We start from the raw sequence: 18,619 nt of genomic DNA on the forward strand, positions 1-18,619 counted from the left end.
AAACTATCAATAAAGTGTACCAAGGTACAGGGGTGCCTGGGTGGCTCAGTCAGTGAGGCGTCCAACTCAGTTTCAGCTCAGGCCATGATCTCATGGTTCATGAGTTTGAGCCTTGCATGGGGCTCTGTGCTGACAGTGCAGAGCCTGCTTGGGATTCTCTCTCTCTCTCTGCAGCTCCCCTGCTCATTCTGTCTCTCAAAATAAATAAACTTTTTTTTTTAAGTGTATCAAGGCACAAGTGTATCTTGTTCTGAGAATACCTACTACCATTCTCATCACCTTGGGACCTGGAGTGAGCCAGTTGTAGCACATTTCTGAGCAAATAAAATTGGCCCAGTTGAATTAGAGGCCAGTGTCAAATATCCCCCAGGTAGGACTGTGCTTCTGGTCTGCCTTAACTTCCAGCCTTACATTATGTGTCTCTCTTCTCTCTTCCCACAGCACCTCTTTGCACAGGATATATTGCTATGGGTATCAACACAGGCATTTATTATACACTACCTATCATACTTCTCCCCGTCTTACTACCTTCCATTTCTTTACATTGACTATTTCTGTGTAAGGCACCTTCTTTTCCTCTTATTCTTTCCCTCTGTTCTCTGGTTCCTGTGACCCTTCTGTATGATCTTTCCCTACCACCATTTCTTCTTCTGAGAAGTGATCACCACTAGCCACCTCTGCCTTGTCAGCCATTGGTACTCTGGGGCTTGGTACATTGGTTTTCTTTATGCATTGGATTAAGTGCAGTTGATACTATCACTAATGTTGAAGGTAGTTTATTTGGTAAAAAATAAGGGTAGATTAAGGAGAATTATTTTAATTATTTAGCAGTGGATCAAACTTTTTTTTTTTCTCTGTAAAAGCCATGGATTTCTTTCTTATATATCTCACCAGCTTTGGTAGTCGTGCATCTTAGAAATGAGCTGTGTTCACCTCTTTCTGGCTTATATCAAAACAAAGGTTATTTCTGATTTTGGAGCCTGAATCACACGTTTTTGTTTGTCCTGATTACTAGTGAGGCCTCTTCCTCCATGGGACATCAGAATCAAATGTGTAAATGCTTCTGTGAGCAGATGTATCCTTCAGTGGAGAGATGAGGTGCTGGTGTTGCTTAATCGACTCAGATATCGGCCCAACAGCAGCAGGTCCTGGACTATGGTAATGGTTTTTAGAGTAAAGGGGAAAAACAGGGAGGGGCTCCTAATATCACTGCACAGATCTCTGTCTTTTCATGCCAGCAAAATATGGGGTTTAAGAATATTTAGCCCTGGGGTGCCTGGGTGGCTCAGTCGGTTAAGCGTCCGACTTCAGCTCAGGTCACGATCTTGTGGTCCATGAGTTCGAGCCCCACGTCAGGCTCTGGGCTGATGGCTCAGAGCCTGGAGCCTGCTTCCGATTCTGTGTATCCCTCTCTCTCTGCCCCTCCCCCATTCATGCTCTGTCTCTCTCTGTCCCCAAAATAAACAAACATTAAAAAAAAAAAATTAAAAAAAAAAGAATATTTAGCCCTAAAGTACACACTTGAGATAGATCAGAAAGTCATATGCACCTCTATTTATTAAGAAATATCTTGAATTTTGATTATTGATTCTGAAATTTTTTAAGCCGCAGGCTTCTGTAAACTAATATTAATTTTCCACAATTAGTTAAGTATTCATTGTACCTTGTTATGCTACCCCTGTTTTACTTTTTAGTAATCTTTTTACATATTAGAAAGAGAAATATTAGGAAATGTCCATAGAGGCTTATATGGAATTGAATATTGCAAAGATAAAGCCCCACACTTTGATATATTAGACATTAATGTTTTTAAATTAAATTTTAGGATTATAATTCCTCCTAGTATATTTGTAAAATAGAATGGCTTATAATAATAACAAAGGATAAGTTCCACATATAACTGAAACTCATGAGAAATTGCTTTTTTAATATAATTAAAATTTTCTTTTTGAAGTCCGTTCTATGTCTGTGATAAAACATTTATCACATTCTAATTATGACCAAATAAAAAATAATCTCTAGAAAATTCTCCAAGTTTTTTCTGAAAATTGGTATTTTTCAGCCTTTACTTACTTTTCAGCTTGTTTCAGGATCCCCCTTGGGACCCTTATAGGTGGGTTCTTAGTCCCCAGAGTTTGTTTTTAATGAGAAGCTATTTCATATTAACATCATGTATATTCAGTAGCCCTGTCATTGGTATTTTTTCTCAATGAATGACAGATCTGAAAAAAGAGAAAGGGTTATCTACTCAAGTTTCTTACCTATGTGTGTCAAAATTCTTTAATTTTAATTGACACCTTTAAAAATCTTGTCTGATTCAAGGTCAATGCTACAAATGCCAAAGGAAGACAGGATCTGCTGGATCTGAAACCATTTACAGAGTATGAATTTCAGATTTCTTCTAAGTTACATCTATATAAAGGTAGTTGGAGTGATTGGAGTGAACCATTCAGGACACAAACACCAGAAGAAGGTATGTGTTCTAAAAAGGAGGGTGGGAAGAGAAGGAGGAGAGACGGGACAGGGATCTCTAAAGTACTGGTACTGAATCAACAAGTTAATTTAACACATTAATTAACAAGTAAATGAGTACACTAATTAACAAGTTAATTTTGACTTTAGCTTAACTACTGTAATTGTCCAGGGAGATATGTTTATATTGTTAGGGAAATTTTAACATTAAGTAAGTCCTACCCCTGTTTGCCCCATGTTTTCATGTTGGTTACAAGCTTACGCTTCAGTAATATTTGGTTATAACTCTTATTTCTATTTTTTTTTTAAGTTTATTTGTGTATTTTGAGAGAGAGCACGTGTGTGCAAGCAGCGGGGAGGGGTAGAAAGAAAGGAGAGAGAGTCCAAAGCAGACTCCACGCTATCAGCGCAAGCCCAACGCTGGGCTCAGTCCCACTGACCATGAGATCATGACCTGAGCAAAAATCAAAAGTTGGAGGCCTAACTGACTGAGACACCCAGGCACCCCTTATTTCTATATCTTGTTTCTATTACTAGCTCAGTAACTCTCTCATTCCACAAAACCATAACCAGTAATTTCATTCCTTTATAGTAAAACTTGATCATTCTACCTTTTGGATTCTATGAAAATTAAAAGCTTAAAAGAAGGTAGACTCAGGGCGCCTGGGTGGCTCAGTCGGTTAAGCGTCTGACTTCGGCTCAGGTCATGATCTCGCGGTCCGTGAGTTCGAGCCCTGCGTCGGGCTCTGTGCTGATGGCTCAGAGCCTGGAGCCTGCTTCGGATTCTGTGTCTCCCTCTCTCTCTCTCTCTGCTCCTCCCCCGTTCATGCTCTGTCTCTCTCTGTCTCAAAAATAAATAAACATTAAAAAAAAAAAAAAAAGAAGGTAGACTCTGGAGACATACATTTTAAAATACAGTTTAACATCCCCCAGCCCTCTCTCCTCTAAATATTACAGCACTGCACTTCATTATGCCTCTGATATACACTGCTCAAATGAGGGCCGCCAGCCTGCCCATAGCTATGGAAAGGATATCAAATATATTTCTTAGTCTGATGGGCTTTTCTTTTTGGCAGTTATAGGGATGACAATTTACTGAGGTGTAAAGTATAATCAAACTAAGGTGCAATCAACCATTGATCATATGAATATATAATAGCTATATGAACTTGATGTCAACATTAACAAATCTTTGGATACACAAGAAATAACCATCTGAATAATTAGTTTTTAAGAGCACTCAGTGACCTACTATACAACTTTTCACAGTCTGTGTAACTTTGGCTCAGAAGAAAAATTATTGGCATATAATCCATTGCTTTATCATCTGGAGATTGTGAAGTATTAACGTGAGAAAATCTAAACGCTTATTTGTAAAACTTATGGATATGTGTGACTGTAAATTAGTTTCATGATATAAGTTATATTCATTTTTCTGTGAGCTGCTAATGGCCTTTGATAGCTGATGACACTTATCAATACCCAAGTGACTTTCAAGGACCCAAAGACCCTAAAATATAAAATATTTAAATATTTAATATTTAATAAATATTATGAAATATTTAATGTTAAATATTTAAATATACTAAAATATAACACTTAATATATAAATTGTAGAATAATGTATATTTTTCCTTTCTTCTTATATTAATTGCATTTCTGTATTTTAAAATAACTCCATCTAACAAATTATAATTTATTCCCTCTCATTTTATGATAAAAATCTCTTAAAATTGATGTTGAGCCACTTGCTCTCTGTTTAAATGTTTGTCATTTTTATAATCCAGAGTTTTTTATTCTTTTATTAAACATAGTCAAAGTAATGTATTTTTTAATGCCTTATCTATGAGACTTTGTTTATATGTCCTACAGATAAAATTCTTGAAAATGGGCCATATTTTCTGTCCACGGCCAAGGTACTAAAGAGGCTGAGTAGTTTTTAAGTTATGTCACATTCGGCTTAACTATAAACCAGGGGTATTCTGGGCTTGTGAATTCTCGTCATTTACTGACGTTTAATAATGACCTGTTTGGAGGTGTGTGGAAAAGTTTGGGGTTTTTTTTTTTGTTGTTGGTTTTTTTTTTTTTCTGAAAGGGTTTATCTGTTAAATTAAAAACAGTTCAAGGTAGGACAGTAACAACAGTAACTTTCTCATAGCCCTTAAATAAACCACTATCATAACAATGAGTGAGTGCAGCAACTTGTTATGGTTGTGAACTCATGGACAGTTATGAATCAAATCAAGGAACTGACTTGTTCAGAGTAATTGCAGGCATTCATGAAGAGAGAAACCCATACTCTGAGATGCACCACATTTACGAAGCTGTTGGCTTCCTTTCAGTGTCTGCATTTCCCTTTTCTGTGTTTCATCTTTCTGTGGGTTGATGTAGGACCTCTTCCCTCTTGCTCTGAGCAGCTTGGTTTTCTCCCCTTACCGCTATTTCTGTCATCAGTTTCTTTATGAAACACCAATTGATGTAAACTTAAAAGGTGTGAATTTTTTTAACACTTCTTCCTTTTCAGCCTTTGAATGTGTACTCATATGTAACTTGGCATTTAAAAAAAATTGCTAGTAAGCTTTTTTTTTTTTTAGTTACTCTTTAAAACTCTGAATGACCTTATAATAGAGTTCTTTGGAGCCTTTGCTGCCCAAAACTGAGAGCAATGTTATCTTCTGGTGGATTGAGCACAGTTATTTAGATCATGTCAGCAGAGAATGAGGTCTTCATTTACTCCATATGGCCCTTTCCTGTGTCATTAAATTCAACTCCTGTTATGGTCCTCCATGGAAAACACTTTTTAAATGACCTTTAAGTGAGGAGTAGAAGGAAAGAAACTGCTTTTCTCTGTTTAGGAGAACAGTCCCTCAATCTTTATCCATCAAAAGCAGGTCTGATACTGGGAACTGAGCAACCACATTTGGCCTGTAGTGGGAAAACATTCTTGAGTTTGAGCTGCAGGGTTTCCAGACACATCTGGAGAAGGAAGGTGTTGGGAGGTGATTCCCTCACCACCTAGAACACCCAGGAGGAAACTCCATAAAAAAGATGAACAAGCCATTCCTTAGAGGTATAGTATAAATTAGGTATTTCTGTTTGCTCATTCACCACTTTTTAAAGTCTAATTTACATGTTTTGGTCTTGTTAAACTCTATATAGGCAATTAATAAATAAAGCAAGTGCTACATACTCAACCTTAACACCAGAGCAATGAAGGAGTAGCCCTCCTCCCCCCACCGCCATAAGAGGTGGTGGCATGGGTGGTTGGTGAGAGACTCCCAAAGGGGAGAAAATGCAGGGTCACCAGTTGCAGCCACCCCTTCTCACATTGAGAAGCTAGGCAATTCATTCATTCATTTGTAATTCCGAAATATTGCTAAGATGGTTTAATTTTAATGAATAGAAGAGCTCTGACCCATGGTCAGCACTCAATAAATTTAGCTGTTGTTTTCTTCATTTGGAAAATTAAGTGTTAGAGCTAATAGAACTTGTTCAAAGTCTCAGAACTAAGAATTGGAGAAGCCAGGTTTTGAGCACTGGTCTGTTTTATCACATAGCCCAAGCTCTTGGCTTTGCACCCCACAGTTACCTGACTCTGAGAAGGCCAATTAAATACTAGAGGTTATTTTATCATTTTGGTTAACAAGTTCTTAAAAATGATCTAGCTTAGGGGTCAGCAAACATTTTCTGTAAAGGTCCAGACAGTAAATATTTTCAGCTTTGCAGACCATATCTCTGTCACCAGTACTAAAATTCACTATTGTAGTGTGCAAGCAGCCATTGACAGTGTATAAATACATAGACAAAGCTATGTTCCAATTGAACCTTATTTATGGATACTGACATTTTAATTTTATGTAATTTTCACATGTCACTGAAAATTACTCTTCTGTTTGTTTTCAACCATTTAAAAATGTAAAAACCATTGTTAGTCCACAGGCTGTACTAAAACAAGGAGCAGATATGACCCACTGGCAATAGTTTGCTGACTCCTAAATTAGCTCATTTATCTGAGTGCCTAAGGCTTGAGGATATGAGAATCAAAGGTTCTTAGCCTTCTAAAGAGATTTACATGCAAATGTTTTCATTAGAAGGAAAATGTTATGTTTGAGAGCCAATGACAGTCCCTGCCTTCCTTTCTTTTTGGGTCCCCTCTAAGCCCACCATCTATCCTGGAAGAAATCAATGTCTGAGCTCAATTATTTGACAAGATGGTGATCACCCCAATAGGAAGAAATGCTTTCCATGAAGCCTTCCAAACAGAAACAAATGGGGGAAAAAATGCTTCTCAAGATGGATCTGTGAGAAAAGTGTGTGTGTATCAGGAACTATGCCAGGTGCTGGGACACAGTGATAACTTGTCAGATCCTCAGACTCAAGGACTTCTAATCTGTTTTGGAACATTAGGTAAAGATTCCTGGAGGATACAACACCACGAAGAAATGTAAAGTTCCAATGCAACTTATGGACTTCCCTCATCTGGAACATATGGCCTCCAAAGTCATTGCAGTAGGAGAAGGGAGCTATGTCCTCCCTGAAGTACTTGATTCTTTTGAATTCTGTGAAATCTCATGTTCCTGGATTTTATTCTTCTTCATTGACCAGGTCTTCTTGGTTTCTTGCTGGTCAGTTTTCTCTTCTCAATACCAATCCCTATGGCTTTTCCCTGGGCTCCCTTCTTTTCCCAGGTGACTTTATCCAGTCCCACAGTTCGAAAACTAGACAGACAGATGATAGATAGATAGATAGATAGATAGATAGATAGATAGATAGATATCTCTTTGTTTTTCTCCAAAACAAAATGTTTCCAAAATACTTCTGTTTCAATATTTTCTATTTTAGTAAATGATACCCCCATCTTCCTAGTTACTGAAGTCAAAAATCAAGAAGTTATCTTTAAATTCTCCTTTTCCAAATAAAAAGAAATTCTTTTTCCTTATTCCCCAATACCAGCACTTGACTCTCCTAAACATATTCAAAATCTGTTCATTTCTTCTGTTGCCACTATGATTATGCTAGGTTAAGCTACTTTCTCCATACAAAGGATAACAGCAAAGTGAACAGTTATGAACCCACCATTCAACTTAAATGCTGTGAAATTACCAATATACTATTGACACTATCCTGAATTATATGTTTATCAGTACTTTTCACATAACTTTCAGAAATGTATGTATCTCTAAACAGTTACTAGTTTTGCTTGTTGCAATATCTGTAGAATGATAGGAGAAAATCTCAGGTGCAACAGGCTGAGAGTGAGTGTGAAGTGAGGGAATAAAGACTAACAATTCACAACTCTTCATGAAGTTCTGTGAAGGAGAGCAGAGATGCGGAGCAGTAGTTGGAGCAGGATGTGGTATCAGGAAATGCTTTGTCTGGTTTTGTTTTTAGGATTGGTGAAAAATTGTAGTGTATTTTCAAGGTAATGGTAAGCTTCCAGCAGAGAGGGAGAAATTAGTAATGCAAGAGAAGTAGGGGAGAAGTCCTTGATAAAACAAGGGAGGATGGGATCCAGAACTCAGGTTGGGTTGAACTTTGATGGAAGTAGGGATACTATGTTAGAGAATTGATGGTGAGCTTTTCATGGTAGAAAGATGAGGGAATCCCTGCCTTGTTACTTCCTTTTGCTCAGTGAAGTATGAAGCAAAAGCATCAGTTGACAGAAACAGATCATTAGAAGTGGGCAGGTGGAGGGACTGACAGTACCAGCTACTGGGAAGGAACACCTTATGGATGGTGGCCCTTCACAAGTAGTAAAAGAGGTGACAGAAAGAGGTGAAAAGAGAGAGTGAACCAAGTGTTAAACTTCATTTATCAAGAAGGAAGTGGAATGGGGTAGTCTGTATAGGACTTCCCGTGGAGGCATAGCAGGTGATAACGTCTGAAAGTAAAACTTGTTTAATCAAGTAGATACTTGTAATATCTGTTTGAATTGAGTTGTTTAAAACTAGATTTTAGACAAATGGGTCAACCCCAAAAAGTGAACTTCAAGGAACTGAGGCAGTGAGTGACTTATCTCTGTCTTGTCCTGCTTGGAACATGACTTGGACCAAAAAATCCTCGTGTGTTTCATTGAGCCCACTACCTGAAACCTCCCAAGATATGCCTTTTCCATATTTGCTTTGTGTTAAATTCTCCATTTTCACTCTTCTTGGAAATCTGTATGCTCCTTGAGGAAACCTCTGTTGAGGGATTGCTTTCCACCCACGATTAAGTTGCTCTTGTCCACATTCCTGCGTTCGCCTTGGCTTCAGATATGGATGCTCATCTCAGAAGCACATGGATTGGCTCAGATTTGTTTGCCACACCTATTGTTTCATAGAATCCTAGAATCTTGGGATTTTAGAGTTGAAAGCACCTTCAGGGTCATTTAGGTCAATCTCCTGCTTAATTTAGGATCTTCGCTTTTTTTCATATTGGTAACTCTATTCAACTCTACGGTTTTCTCCTTTATCATATAGGAGGCAGTTTCATCTCAGGTGACCTGACTTCCATTTCCAGTATTTGTATTTTTAGTCATTTGTACCCATTTGTTTTGTAATCACTTGGACATTTGGTCTTTGACTTTTCTTTTCTGGCCTGCCTATAATAGTTTTATCTGCCTTTGTTAGGTAACACTGAGGTTAGAATTTCAAGTGATTTTGTGTCAGTTGAATGTCAAAGATTCTCTTTAATATCAGCTCTTATGCTGTTTTAAGCAGCAGTGGTTTGACACCCCTGGTCATGAAATTTTACACTTTGAAACTCATACAGATTCAACTAATGATTTCTCTCCCACAGAGGCTAACACTGCAGGTGGGCACCATTAAAATTTCAGTTTCACTTGCAATTTTTCCTTTGAAGAGACTGTGATTCTAGAATTCAATTCTTAGCTCTGTAGTAATCTGGTAGTTGTAGATCTTTAATGAGACAATGAGTATTCCCTTTATTTGTTACTAATATGTAATTAACTGGAGACATTTAGCACTAATAAGTCATCTGGCTTCAACATGGAGCACATCCAAGTTTCCACACCCTTATTATGTAGTCAATGTCTGGGTTATCTAGTTTGCTCAGATCTCCGCTCAATGTAGTGAACTGTAATGGAAGATCAGGGTCTTTGGAAATAGTGAAACCTGGGCTCAGCTGGCTTTGCCATTTACCAACTCCACGTGTTCTGGAAATCATTTAACCTTTGTCAGCCTCTTTGGCCTCAGCTCTAAAACAGATGTAATCACACACACACACACACACCCTGCATTGTGCGAGGATTAAATGAGATAACGTGCAGTACATAAAATGCCCAAATATTTCCTGACACGTTGTAGGTGGTTAATAATGGTCAGGTCCCCTTTCCTTCTGTTGCCTGTGCTTTTTTCCTTTTTGCATCTGGACTAGCAGATAAAAGTGCTAGGCTTGTTTTCTGGGTCACTCTTCATAATCCTGAAGGATGGAGAGCATTTTCACAATGTCTTGGGTAAGCATTTCTTACCTTTAGGTCCTCACTGCAAGGGTAGAAGCTACCACTGGTGGGAAAAGAGGGGAAGAAAATAAGTGAATGTTTAGAAAAAAACAAAAGGAAGAGGGTGAGAGAGGCAGGAAACGGAAATAAAAAAGGAAGAGGGTAGAACACAGAAGAGCACCTGTTGGGCGTGGAAGTACTGTTGAGAAATCACAAGCCTCAGAGCCAGGTAACTGCGGGGTGCAGAGAGAAGAGTGCTGGCTATGTGATAAAACAGACCAATGTTCAAAACCTGGCTTCTCCGATTACTAGTTCTGGGACCTTGAACAAGCCTCATTTCCAAGTGAAGAAACAACAGCTAAATTTCCTGAGTGCTTACCTTAGGTCAGGGCTGCTCTGTTCATTCAGTTCTCACAACAGCCCCATGTGACGTATAGAACTACAATCCTCATTGAACAGATGAGGAAACTGGCTTCAGGATGTAGAGTATGTATTCAGGATGTGGTTAACATTTGTTCAAGATCACAGAGCTGGGATTTGCCCATAGACGGTCTAGCTCTGGAGTTCACACTTTAACCACTGTACTAAAGCTGCATATGTCATGGGGTAAGGAGGATATGGGATGCAAGTGTAAGTGGGCCACGGGACCTGCCCATAGTATGTGTGGGTGCATGTGCTCCTTCCCTTTTTCTCTTCTCCTCTCCCTGGCTGCTTGTCTTCTCTTTTCCTGGTGGGAGTTAATGTTCCAGAAACTTCGTCTGGTTAAATGGGACATGTCACCCCAGAAGGAACCCCAATGTAGCCTCATCTCAAATACATTCTAAGTGTCACAATGAACAAGTTTCATTGGTGCAGTTGAAGCTTGTTTTCAGGGGCTGTTTCTGTGAGTTCCACCCCTGGCTGTAAATCAAAATAAATCTGATAATGGGAGAAATAAAACTATTCACCCACTCACGCATGCACATGTGCACACACACTCTCTTTCTAGCACATAGGAGTTGACTATTCAGTTTCTTATCAAGTCTGTTTGATTGACTTTCTCAAATTAAATTAGGTCATATTTGACCATTGTCTTAAAGATGGTGGTTTTTCCTTCAATCAGTTCATTCTCTGTTTTAGCATCAAGTAGCTAATATTGTCTGAATTGTTCATTTGCACATTTGTCACCTGACAAAGAGTTGTCAGGAGACTGTTACATTCTAAGCACTATATAAGTATGAGAGATATTAAGATGAATGAGATGGGCCTTCCTTTCAAGTAGATCATGATCTAATGATCTAATGATCATAAAACCAAATAATTATGCCACAACATGGTAAGTTCAGGAATGGATGTGAACACAGAGTTAATCATTTGTATTTTTCATTTTTACAGGATCAGAAATGTGTTCCTTATGATTCATATTTTTGTTTTTCTGCTGAGAATTCTTTCTGCATTCCAATAAAAAAGAAATAATCACACATACTTTGAGTTATTTTATTACTACATATTTTAAGAGTAAGTTAGGAATCCAATTTCCTCATCATCATTTTTTAAAATTTGTTTTTAAGGTAAAATTTGTGTTTTCTATGGCCGACACATATGTTCATTGTTTAACAAAAGGAAAGAAATATGGGGGCACAAAGAAAATTGAAATTACCTGATAATCCTACTCTCCTGGAATTGTTTATTAAATAAGCAATTGACTTTAAGAGGTTTTATATTGTGCATGTATGGATATATACATGTATGTGTGTATACATGAAAATATGTTTTTTTTTCATTCAAAACAGAGCCTACTGGGACATTAGATGTCTGGTACATGAAACAACCCATTGACTACAATAGACAACAGATTTCTCTTTTCTGGAAGGTAAGTTTTCATCGTCAGTGTAAAATTCAAGAGAAGTATATATTTGGTTGATTTTTTGTTTTGTTTTTATTGAGATATAATTAACATATAGAAAGAATTATATATTTGAACAATGTTTAAGGCCAAAAAAAAAAAGTTTTATTTCCATAGTGGCTTTATACAAGGCTTCAGAGACTTGGTTGAAGCTCGTTTCCTCAGCAATATCCTCAAGACACTTGACCCAATGTCATTTCCTTTTGTCAGATAAGAGTGAGAGTTCCCACTGAGTTCCCTCCTGCACACAACCGCATCTTTTCCTCATCTGCTTGCATCCGTTCCTATCTCCAGGCATGTCCACACTCTGTCCCACTGCACCATTTCTTCTGCCTCTTGCCCCTCCCAGCCACTCTTAATATCCCCTGCATATAACATGCCCACCAGTGACCACGCCACCTTACTTATTCACTTTTTGGGAAATTAAAGATGGGAAGTCTGTGGATGTGGATATCTAGGAATGTATTTGCTATAGTCACTGAAAAGGGAGAGGGTGGAAAGAAGGCTGTTCTACCTCAGAAACTCAAGTAATTGTAGACAATCGTGTGAAGAGGAATGGAAAGCAACTCCTCCTCAGGAATAGTAGTAAAACAGTAGTGATTCAAACAACCTTCCAGAAAACAGTAAGACCTAATGTTATTACAGGATGTGAGAGTTTCACACAGTGCTGATTCTGGTGTGGTTGCTTCATTTAATCCTTTAAAAACCCTGTAAGGTAGGTCGTAGGTATCCCCACTTAACAAATGGAAAACCTGAGGGTAAGAGAGAGGATGTTCTTCCCACAGTCACCCAGCTACTAAGTGCAGAATTGAGACTGAAACCCCATCCAGAACTCTTTCTGCTCTGTCATGACTCATCTTTGTGAAAAGAAAATACTATTTGAATTGAGCTCCTGATTGGCATGCTGCTAATAAGAGGTTTTCAGGTGAGCTGTACTCCTCTTTACTTCCCTACTCCTGCATCCCTCTCACTGCACCTCTTCCTTTTAAGGGTAAATCAACAGTTTTGGAATCATGAAGCTGATGAGCACGAAAGCAGAAGAGTCAGAGAAATGAATATCAAGTCCTCTGATGGGGTTAGCATGATAGATGTTGATAACTGCAGTTTTCTTCAGTTTTAAGAAATGAGCCAGGCAAGAATTGAGCTCTTTCTCCCTCTTTTCCTTTCTGTCTCACACACGCACAAAATGTCTGGTATGAGACTACTATAAATAGCTTGGTGAGTCATAATCAAGCTCTTCACTTTGAAACTAAAACTACAGTTTAAAATTTATTTTAAAATGAAGCCATGTTTAAGAGCAAGACAATTCTCAAAGCAAGACATTTAGAGTGGCCATAATTTGTGAATATTATAGAAGAACACAGCTCAGTTCTTGAGTGTTGGTTTTCATTTTCACAAGTAAGCAACTGGTTAAAACCAAAATTCCTCCTTCCATAGAGAATCCTTCCCCCTGAGTGTCCTCAGCAGTGATCTGAAGAGATAGACTGTTTTAGTTCCAATAAACATTTTTCAGCCACAGGTAATGCTCAGCCAACATGCATATGCAAATTCTCCTCTGCTTTTCATTTTAATCTTGCCCCTAAGCCTGGAAAAGCCTAAACTCTAAAGTGAGATCTTGGAATTCGAAAGAACTTGAATTCTCTTCTAGTCTACCCTCCTATCATTAGCACTGCTCCCACTCCAGCCAGGACTGACACATGCCCCTGCTTGGACCGTCTCGGACAGGGAGAATTCCACTTTGTAAGCAGTCCATGCTCTGGTGGGCATCTCTTACTGTTAGAAAATTTTCCGTTTTGTGGAGCCAGAGTTGTGGGTGCATTGGACTGGAACTGGCGTCACTAAGAAACCAAAAATGTAAATACTAGAAACTTCCTGGCACCAGATGATGATCAAGACAGGGCAACTTCAAGACCTTCTGTGACTGTCCTGTTTGAGAGAGGCTCCTTAAGGAATGTTGGATCTAGTCCTCAGTTTTTCAGGACTATCACAAGACTAAGTCCTTTTCTGCCAAACCCTGGGGTTCTTCAGTGGCCCCAAATAGGCCACTCACCTGGGAGTGGCAGTAAAAGACTGACGAGAGTTACTGAGATGAGCAGGCCTGCTTTGACCACAGAGCCACAGAGCCACAGAGCCACAGAGCCAGAGGGAATGTAAGCAGCATGCAGGCCCACCACCCATTTCACAAACAGAAACAGGTCTAGGGAAATGACGTGATTCCGAAGAGAGGATTTCAGGTACTGTGGTGCTTGCAGCTGGGAGCCTTCCTAGGCAGAAGTCACTGCTCCTGTCTGGAACCACTCCAGTCCCACTTGTCCTCCCGGGGATTCCCCATGCCACTCTCAGGCAGGCTTGGGAATTGATGGGGTGGTGCCATGACATAAGGGACCTGTTTAAATGTCAGACTAGAAAGAAACACTGCAGCCAGATCAGGTGGTTTGTGGTGGGGCCCAAATCAGACCTCACCAAGGAAAGGAAGCAAAGATGTATGTGTGTTGATTTTGGCTTTTTTTTTTCACTTTGATCAATACTGGAAACCCCAGTGAGAGGGACACCCTGCCACTGCAAAGAGGGGGATTTCAGGTCTTGGCACCAAAGGAAGCCCCAGGTAAAACCCCATTAGTCTATGAACAAAGTGAGAGCATGTTTCTCTGACAGCTGGGGGAATGTGAGATGACCTTTCATTTTTGTAGGATGTTTATATCAGAAGAGAACAACTTGTTGCTGAATGGGTACAGCCTGGGTATGTGAGGGAGTGAAGTGTGAATATAGGTGAGTATGAGTATGTATGTGTGATTGTGCATGTATGTGAGTGATGTGTGCATGTGTGTGAGTGCAGAGAGTAAACGTGAATGTGTGTGTGACTGGGTATGAGTTTTTTATATGTGTGTGGGATGTGAGTGGGAGTGTGGGTATGTATCTATGAGTCTGTGTGTCAGTGTGGGTGCATGTAGGTGAGTGTCTTAGTCCCTTTGGGTACTATAACAAAATACCATAGACTGGGTGGATTATAAACAGAAATCCATTTCTCACAATTATGGTGGCCGGGGTGTGTGTGGGTATGAGTGTTCGTGAATGTGTGTATGGATCAATGTGAGTGTGGGGGTGTGTTGAGGGGGAAGGAGACTTTTGCTTTATTGTTCTGGCTCTTACCTACTTACTCTGGGTTTCTCCTAAAAGCTTTCTTCTAAAAGTTTTCTTTCCTCAAAAATATCTGGTAGTATGTTTTGCCATAGCTATTTTTAAGAGAAAAAATACTTTCTTTGTTGAAGCCAAAAAAGTACAACTTAATCTGTGAAATAAAACACCTCAGTATTGTTCAAACAATAAATGCAATAACAAGTAGAAAATGTTGCTCTGTCACAAACAGTGCCAGTGTCATGTTAGAGCTCTTCACAGGGGGCTTTCTAGCATCCCCTCCCTCACATTCCCTGTATCTTCCTTCTCTGCAAAGATTCATATTGTTTCCTTTGTTTTGATTAAGTGTTTCAATCCATGATTCCAGTACAGATTTCTTTCACTTAACATAGCATGTATCCTTTAGGAAGAAAATCACCTTATAGATAGATAGATAGATAGATAGATAGATAGATAGACAGACAGACAGACAATGTATGGAAAGATGTGCCAAACCTCATTAACCTTTACAATTTCCTCTGTTAATTTCTTAATCATGGCAGGTCATAAACTTTCTGGAATTATGTTTGAGGCCATGGATCTGGAAGTAGTGTGTATAAATGAAGCCACCTTCACTTTATTCATTCATTCATTCAAACTAGCAAATATATTGAAGGCTCTCATTAGTACTGGACACTGTGCTGCATTCCAGAGATATGGAAGTGAACAAGACAAACGCAGTCCTCAGGTGCTTGAACTCACAGTCCAGGAGAAGGACAGACATGGGGATGATGACAGCACTCAGGTGTTAAGGAGGAGTTCAAGATCCAGCTAGGGAGATGATTATCGGGGTTACCTAGTAGACCAAGGGAATGGGTGAGGAGTCACAGAGGATCTCTTGCAAGGTAATACTAGAGCTGACCCCAGAAGAACAGGTTAGCTGGGACAAGGGTGGGGGAACATTTGGCAGGAAACCAAGGACAATGGATTCAGCATGTAAAGGATCACTGTAGTGAAGCCCCATCCCATAGAAATATAAAGCGAGCCACAAAGGAGAGTCATATGTATAATTTAAAATTTTCTTGTAGCCACATTTAAAAAAGTAAAAAGAGACAGGTGGGATCAATTTTAATAATATATTTTATTTAAGCCCAAGTATGTATGGAATATTATCCTTTCAACATGTAAATCAATATTTTAAAATTATTGATCAGCTATTTTACATTCTTCTTACCCTACTAAGTCTTTGGAAACTGGTGTGTCTACTAAGTGCCAGCGGGTCCAGTGGCTAAGAGCTTGCTTCCAGGGGATGGACATGTCAGTCACACATCAAGATCTTTATGGCTGCCTGCAGCTAGTGACTCCCTCATGTAGCAAGCAGCGCCCCTCTAGGGCCCTCACAAGCAATACAGAAGAGAGTTAGAGAAACTCAGTTCCAAAAGTGGGGAAGGTTTGGTGGGTTTTGTTCATTTGTTAAATGACGTAACTCATTCGGATAAACAGCTGCCCTCAAATCACAGAAGACGAGAAGAAAGAAAAGAACAAGCCCCATACACCAGTTCACAGCAGAGCCTCAGAAAGGTCTGTGACCAGAGGCAGCTTAGTACATTCCCTTCGTCTCTTTCTCTCTGTATTTCTCTGTGTCCTATGAAGAATATTACAATCCATATCACGTTGCACTGATGAGATGTGTCCTTTGGCTTCCTCATATGAAAGAAATCCAGTAAATGTAGGAAAATATTACTTGTAATCTGATTTATATTGATGTAGAACAAAGGTCTGTCATAAATCCACAGGGAAGATTGGCTGTCAGGAGCCTGAGGCCTTTATATAATTAGAGGAGGCATCCCAATCTCAGAATCAATATTTAAATACAAAAGCAGCAGATGGGAAGATTTTGATAGTTTTGTTGCAATATTCAACTCTGTCTCCTTTCCTTTCCCAACCCTGGTCCTATCACAGGCTGGCACAGCATTTCTGAAGGTATTTTCGGAAAGAAAGGGTTGTTTTCCCTTGCTTACTAGTCACACATATTATAGTATCTGTAATGTAGAGAATCTTAGTTGGATAACAGAAGGTGGTCAATGCAAAGATAAAAAAGTGGGTAGCAGAGAATTAACATAAGATAGAAAACAGAGACAGAAGGGAAGTTCAAGTTTTGCTCTAACAAAGTTTCCATTATTTTGCTGATTTTCTGCTACAAAACAAGTTAGAAATCATGATGTCATGAGTTATTAGTATCCATTAAATAAGTTCAGGGTAGCAAAACAACTGGGAGAATCTAGAAAGTGCTAACACGACAGCAGTTAAGAGCTTACCCTCTAGGCAGAACTGAGCTGCCTGGGTTCAGGGTGCAGCCTCACCGCCTACTGGATGTGTGTTCTTAAGCAAGGTGCTTAACCTCTCTGTGCCTTCCTTTCCTCACACATGCATATGGTAATAGTATGTACTACATGAGGTTGTTGAGAAGATTAATGAGAGAATCACGAAAAGCGTTTGCTAGATTATTAGGAAGCAAACGCTGTGCAGGACTCTGAGGACACAAAGTTGAGTCAACAGGCTCATGGGAGGACAGATCCATAGATGGATCATTTCAATACAGTGATTTTTAAACCTTCCAATGAGGGTTATCTTTTGAGGTGCTCCTTCACTTTGGGCTGGGTTGCTGAAAGCCATCATGAGTTCTGAAACCAATACCCGGGCTTAATTTTTTTTTTTAATTTTTTTTTTCAACGTTTATTTATTTTTGGGACAGAGAGAGACAGAGCATGAACGGGGGAGGGGCAGAGAGAGAGGGAGACACAGAATCAGAAGCAGGCTCCAGGCTCTGAGCCATCAGCCCAGAGCCTGATGCGGGGCTCGAACTCCCGGACCGCGAGATCGTGACCTGGCTGAAGTCGGACGCTTAACCGACTGCGCCACCCAGGCGCCCCTACCCGGGCTTAAATTATACATGCTTTGTAATCAACTGTATGACATTGGTGAGATTTTCATACAGAGCTGTGGTGGGATCCAAGTCAAGATGGCTTGACCTTCCATAGATTGGTAGAAGAGTAATATGAATATAATGGAAAAGTGCCAAGTACGGTGATTTTTATATTAGGGTAACCGACAGCAGGTAACTCACCAAGTGTCTTAACATTTGCCATGCATCCAGCACTCTTTGAAACTGTTTGCCTCCTTCAGCCCATTGAATCCTCCAGTAAGCCTATGCTATACACAGAATTACCTCATTTTACAGATAAGTAAATTGAGCCTCAGAAAGGTAAAATAATTTGGCCAAGGTCACACAACTGCTATGTGGTGGAGTAGGAAAAACTAAGTCAGTAGCTTTCCAAAACCAACCTTGCCACCCCAAAAGTCTTCATAGACAAAAGTGTGACATATTCAAGTTCCCTACCTTTCTAATATGTCTTGACTACAGACTCTCTTCTTTGACATATTGGCAGCTCTGACATATTTTTGTCTGTTTGCATCAGGGAAAGTTAGAATAAAATATTATTTTATGACAAGTACAGTAGGTTTTTTAAAGTCCTAAGAAGACATGATTTACCCTTCTTCCTATATACTTCAAAACAAAATAGGGACATGTGGAGGGCTCAGTTGGTGGAGCATGTGACTCTTGATCTCAGGGTTGTGAGTTCGAGCCCCATGTTGGGTGTACAGAGTACTTAAATAAAATCTTTAAAAACAAAGCAAACAAAAAA

General features: G+C 39.4%; 1 protein-coding gene across 2 annotated transcripts in view; it reads left to right on the forward strand.

The window, feature by feature from the left end:
• IL12RB2 (interleukin 12 receptor subunit beta 2) overlaps positions 1 to 18,619 on the forward strand; it is an 83,704-nt gene that overhangs the window by 23,020 nt on the left and 42,065 nt on the right. For both annotated transcript variants that reach the window (XM_053214205.1, XM_027058905.2), the window contains exons 6-8: positions 1,016 to 1,158; positions 2,323 to 2,473; positions 11,686 to 11,765. In XM_053214205.1, the coding sequence (XP_053070180.1) occupies positions 1,016 to 1,158; positions 2,323 to 2,473; positions 11,686 to 11,765 (374 nt within the window). The remainder of the gene's footprint in view (positions 1 to 1,015; positions 1,159 to 2,322; positions 2,474 to 11,685; positions 11,766 to 18,619) is intronic.

Source organism: Acinonyx jubatus, chromosome C1 (assembly GCF_027475565.1).
Source record: "Acinonyx jubatus isolate Ajub_Pintada_27869175 chromosome C1, VMU_Ajub_asm_v1.0, whole genome shotgun sequence".
NCBI lineage: Eukaryota > Metazoa > Chordata > Mammalia > Carnivora > Felidae > Acinonyx > Acinonyx jubatus.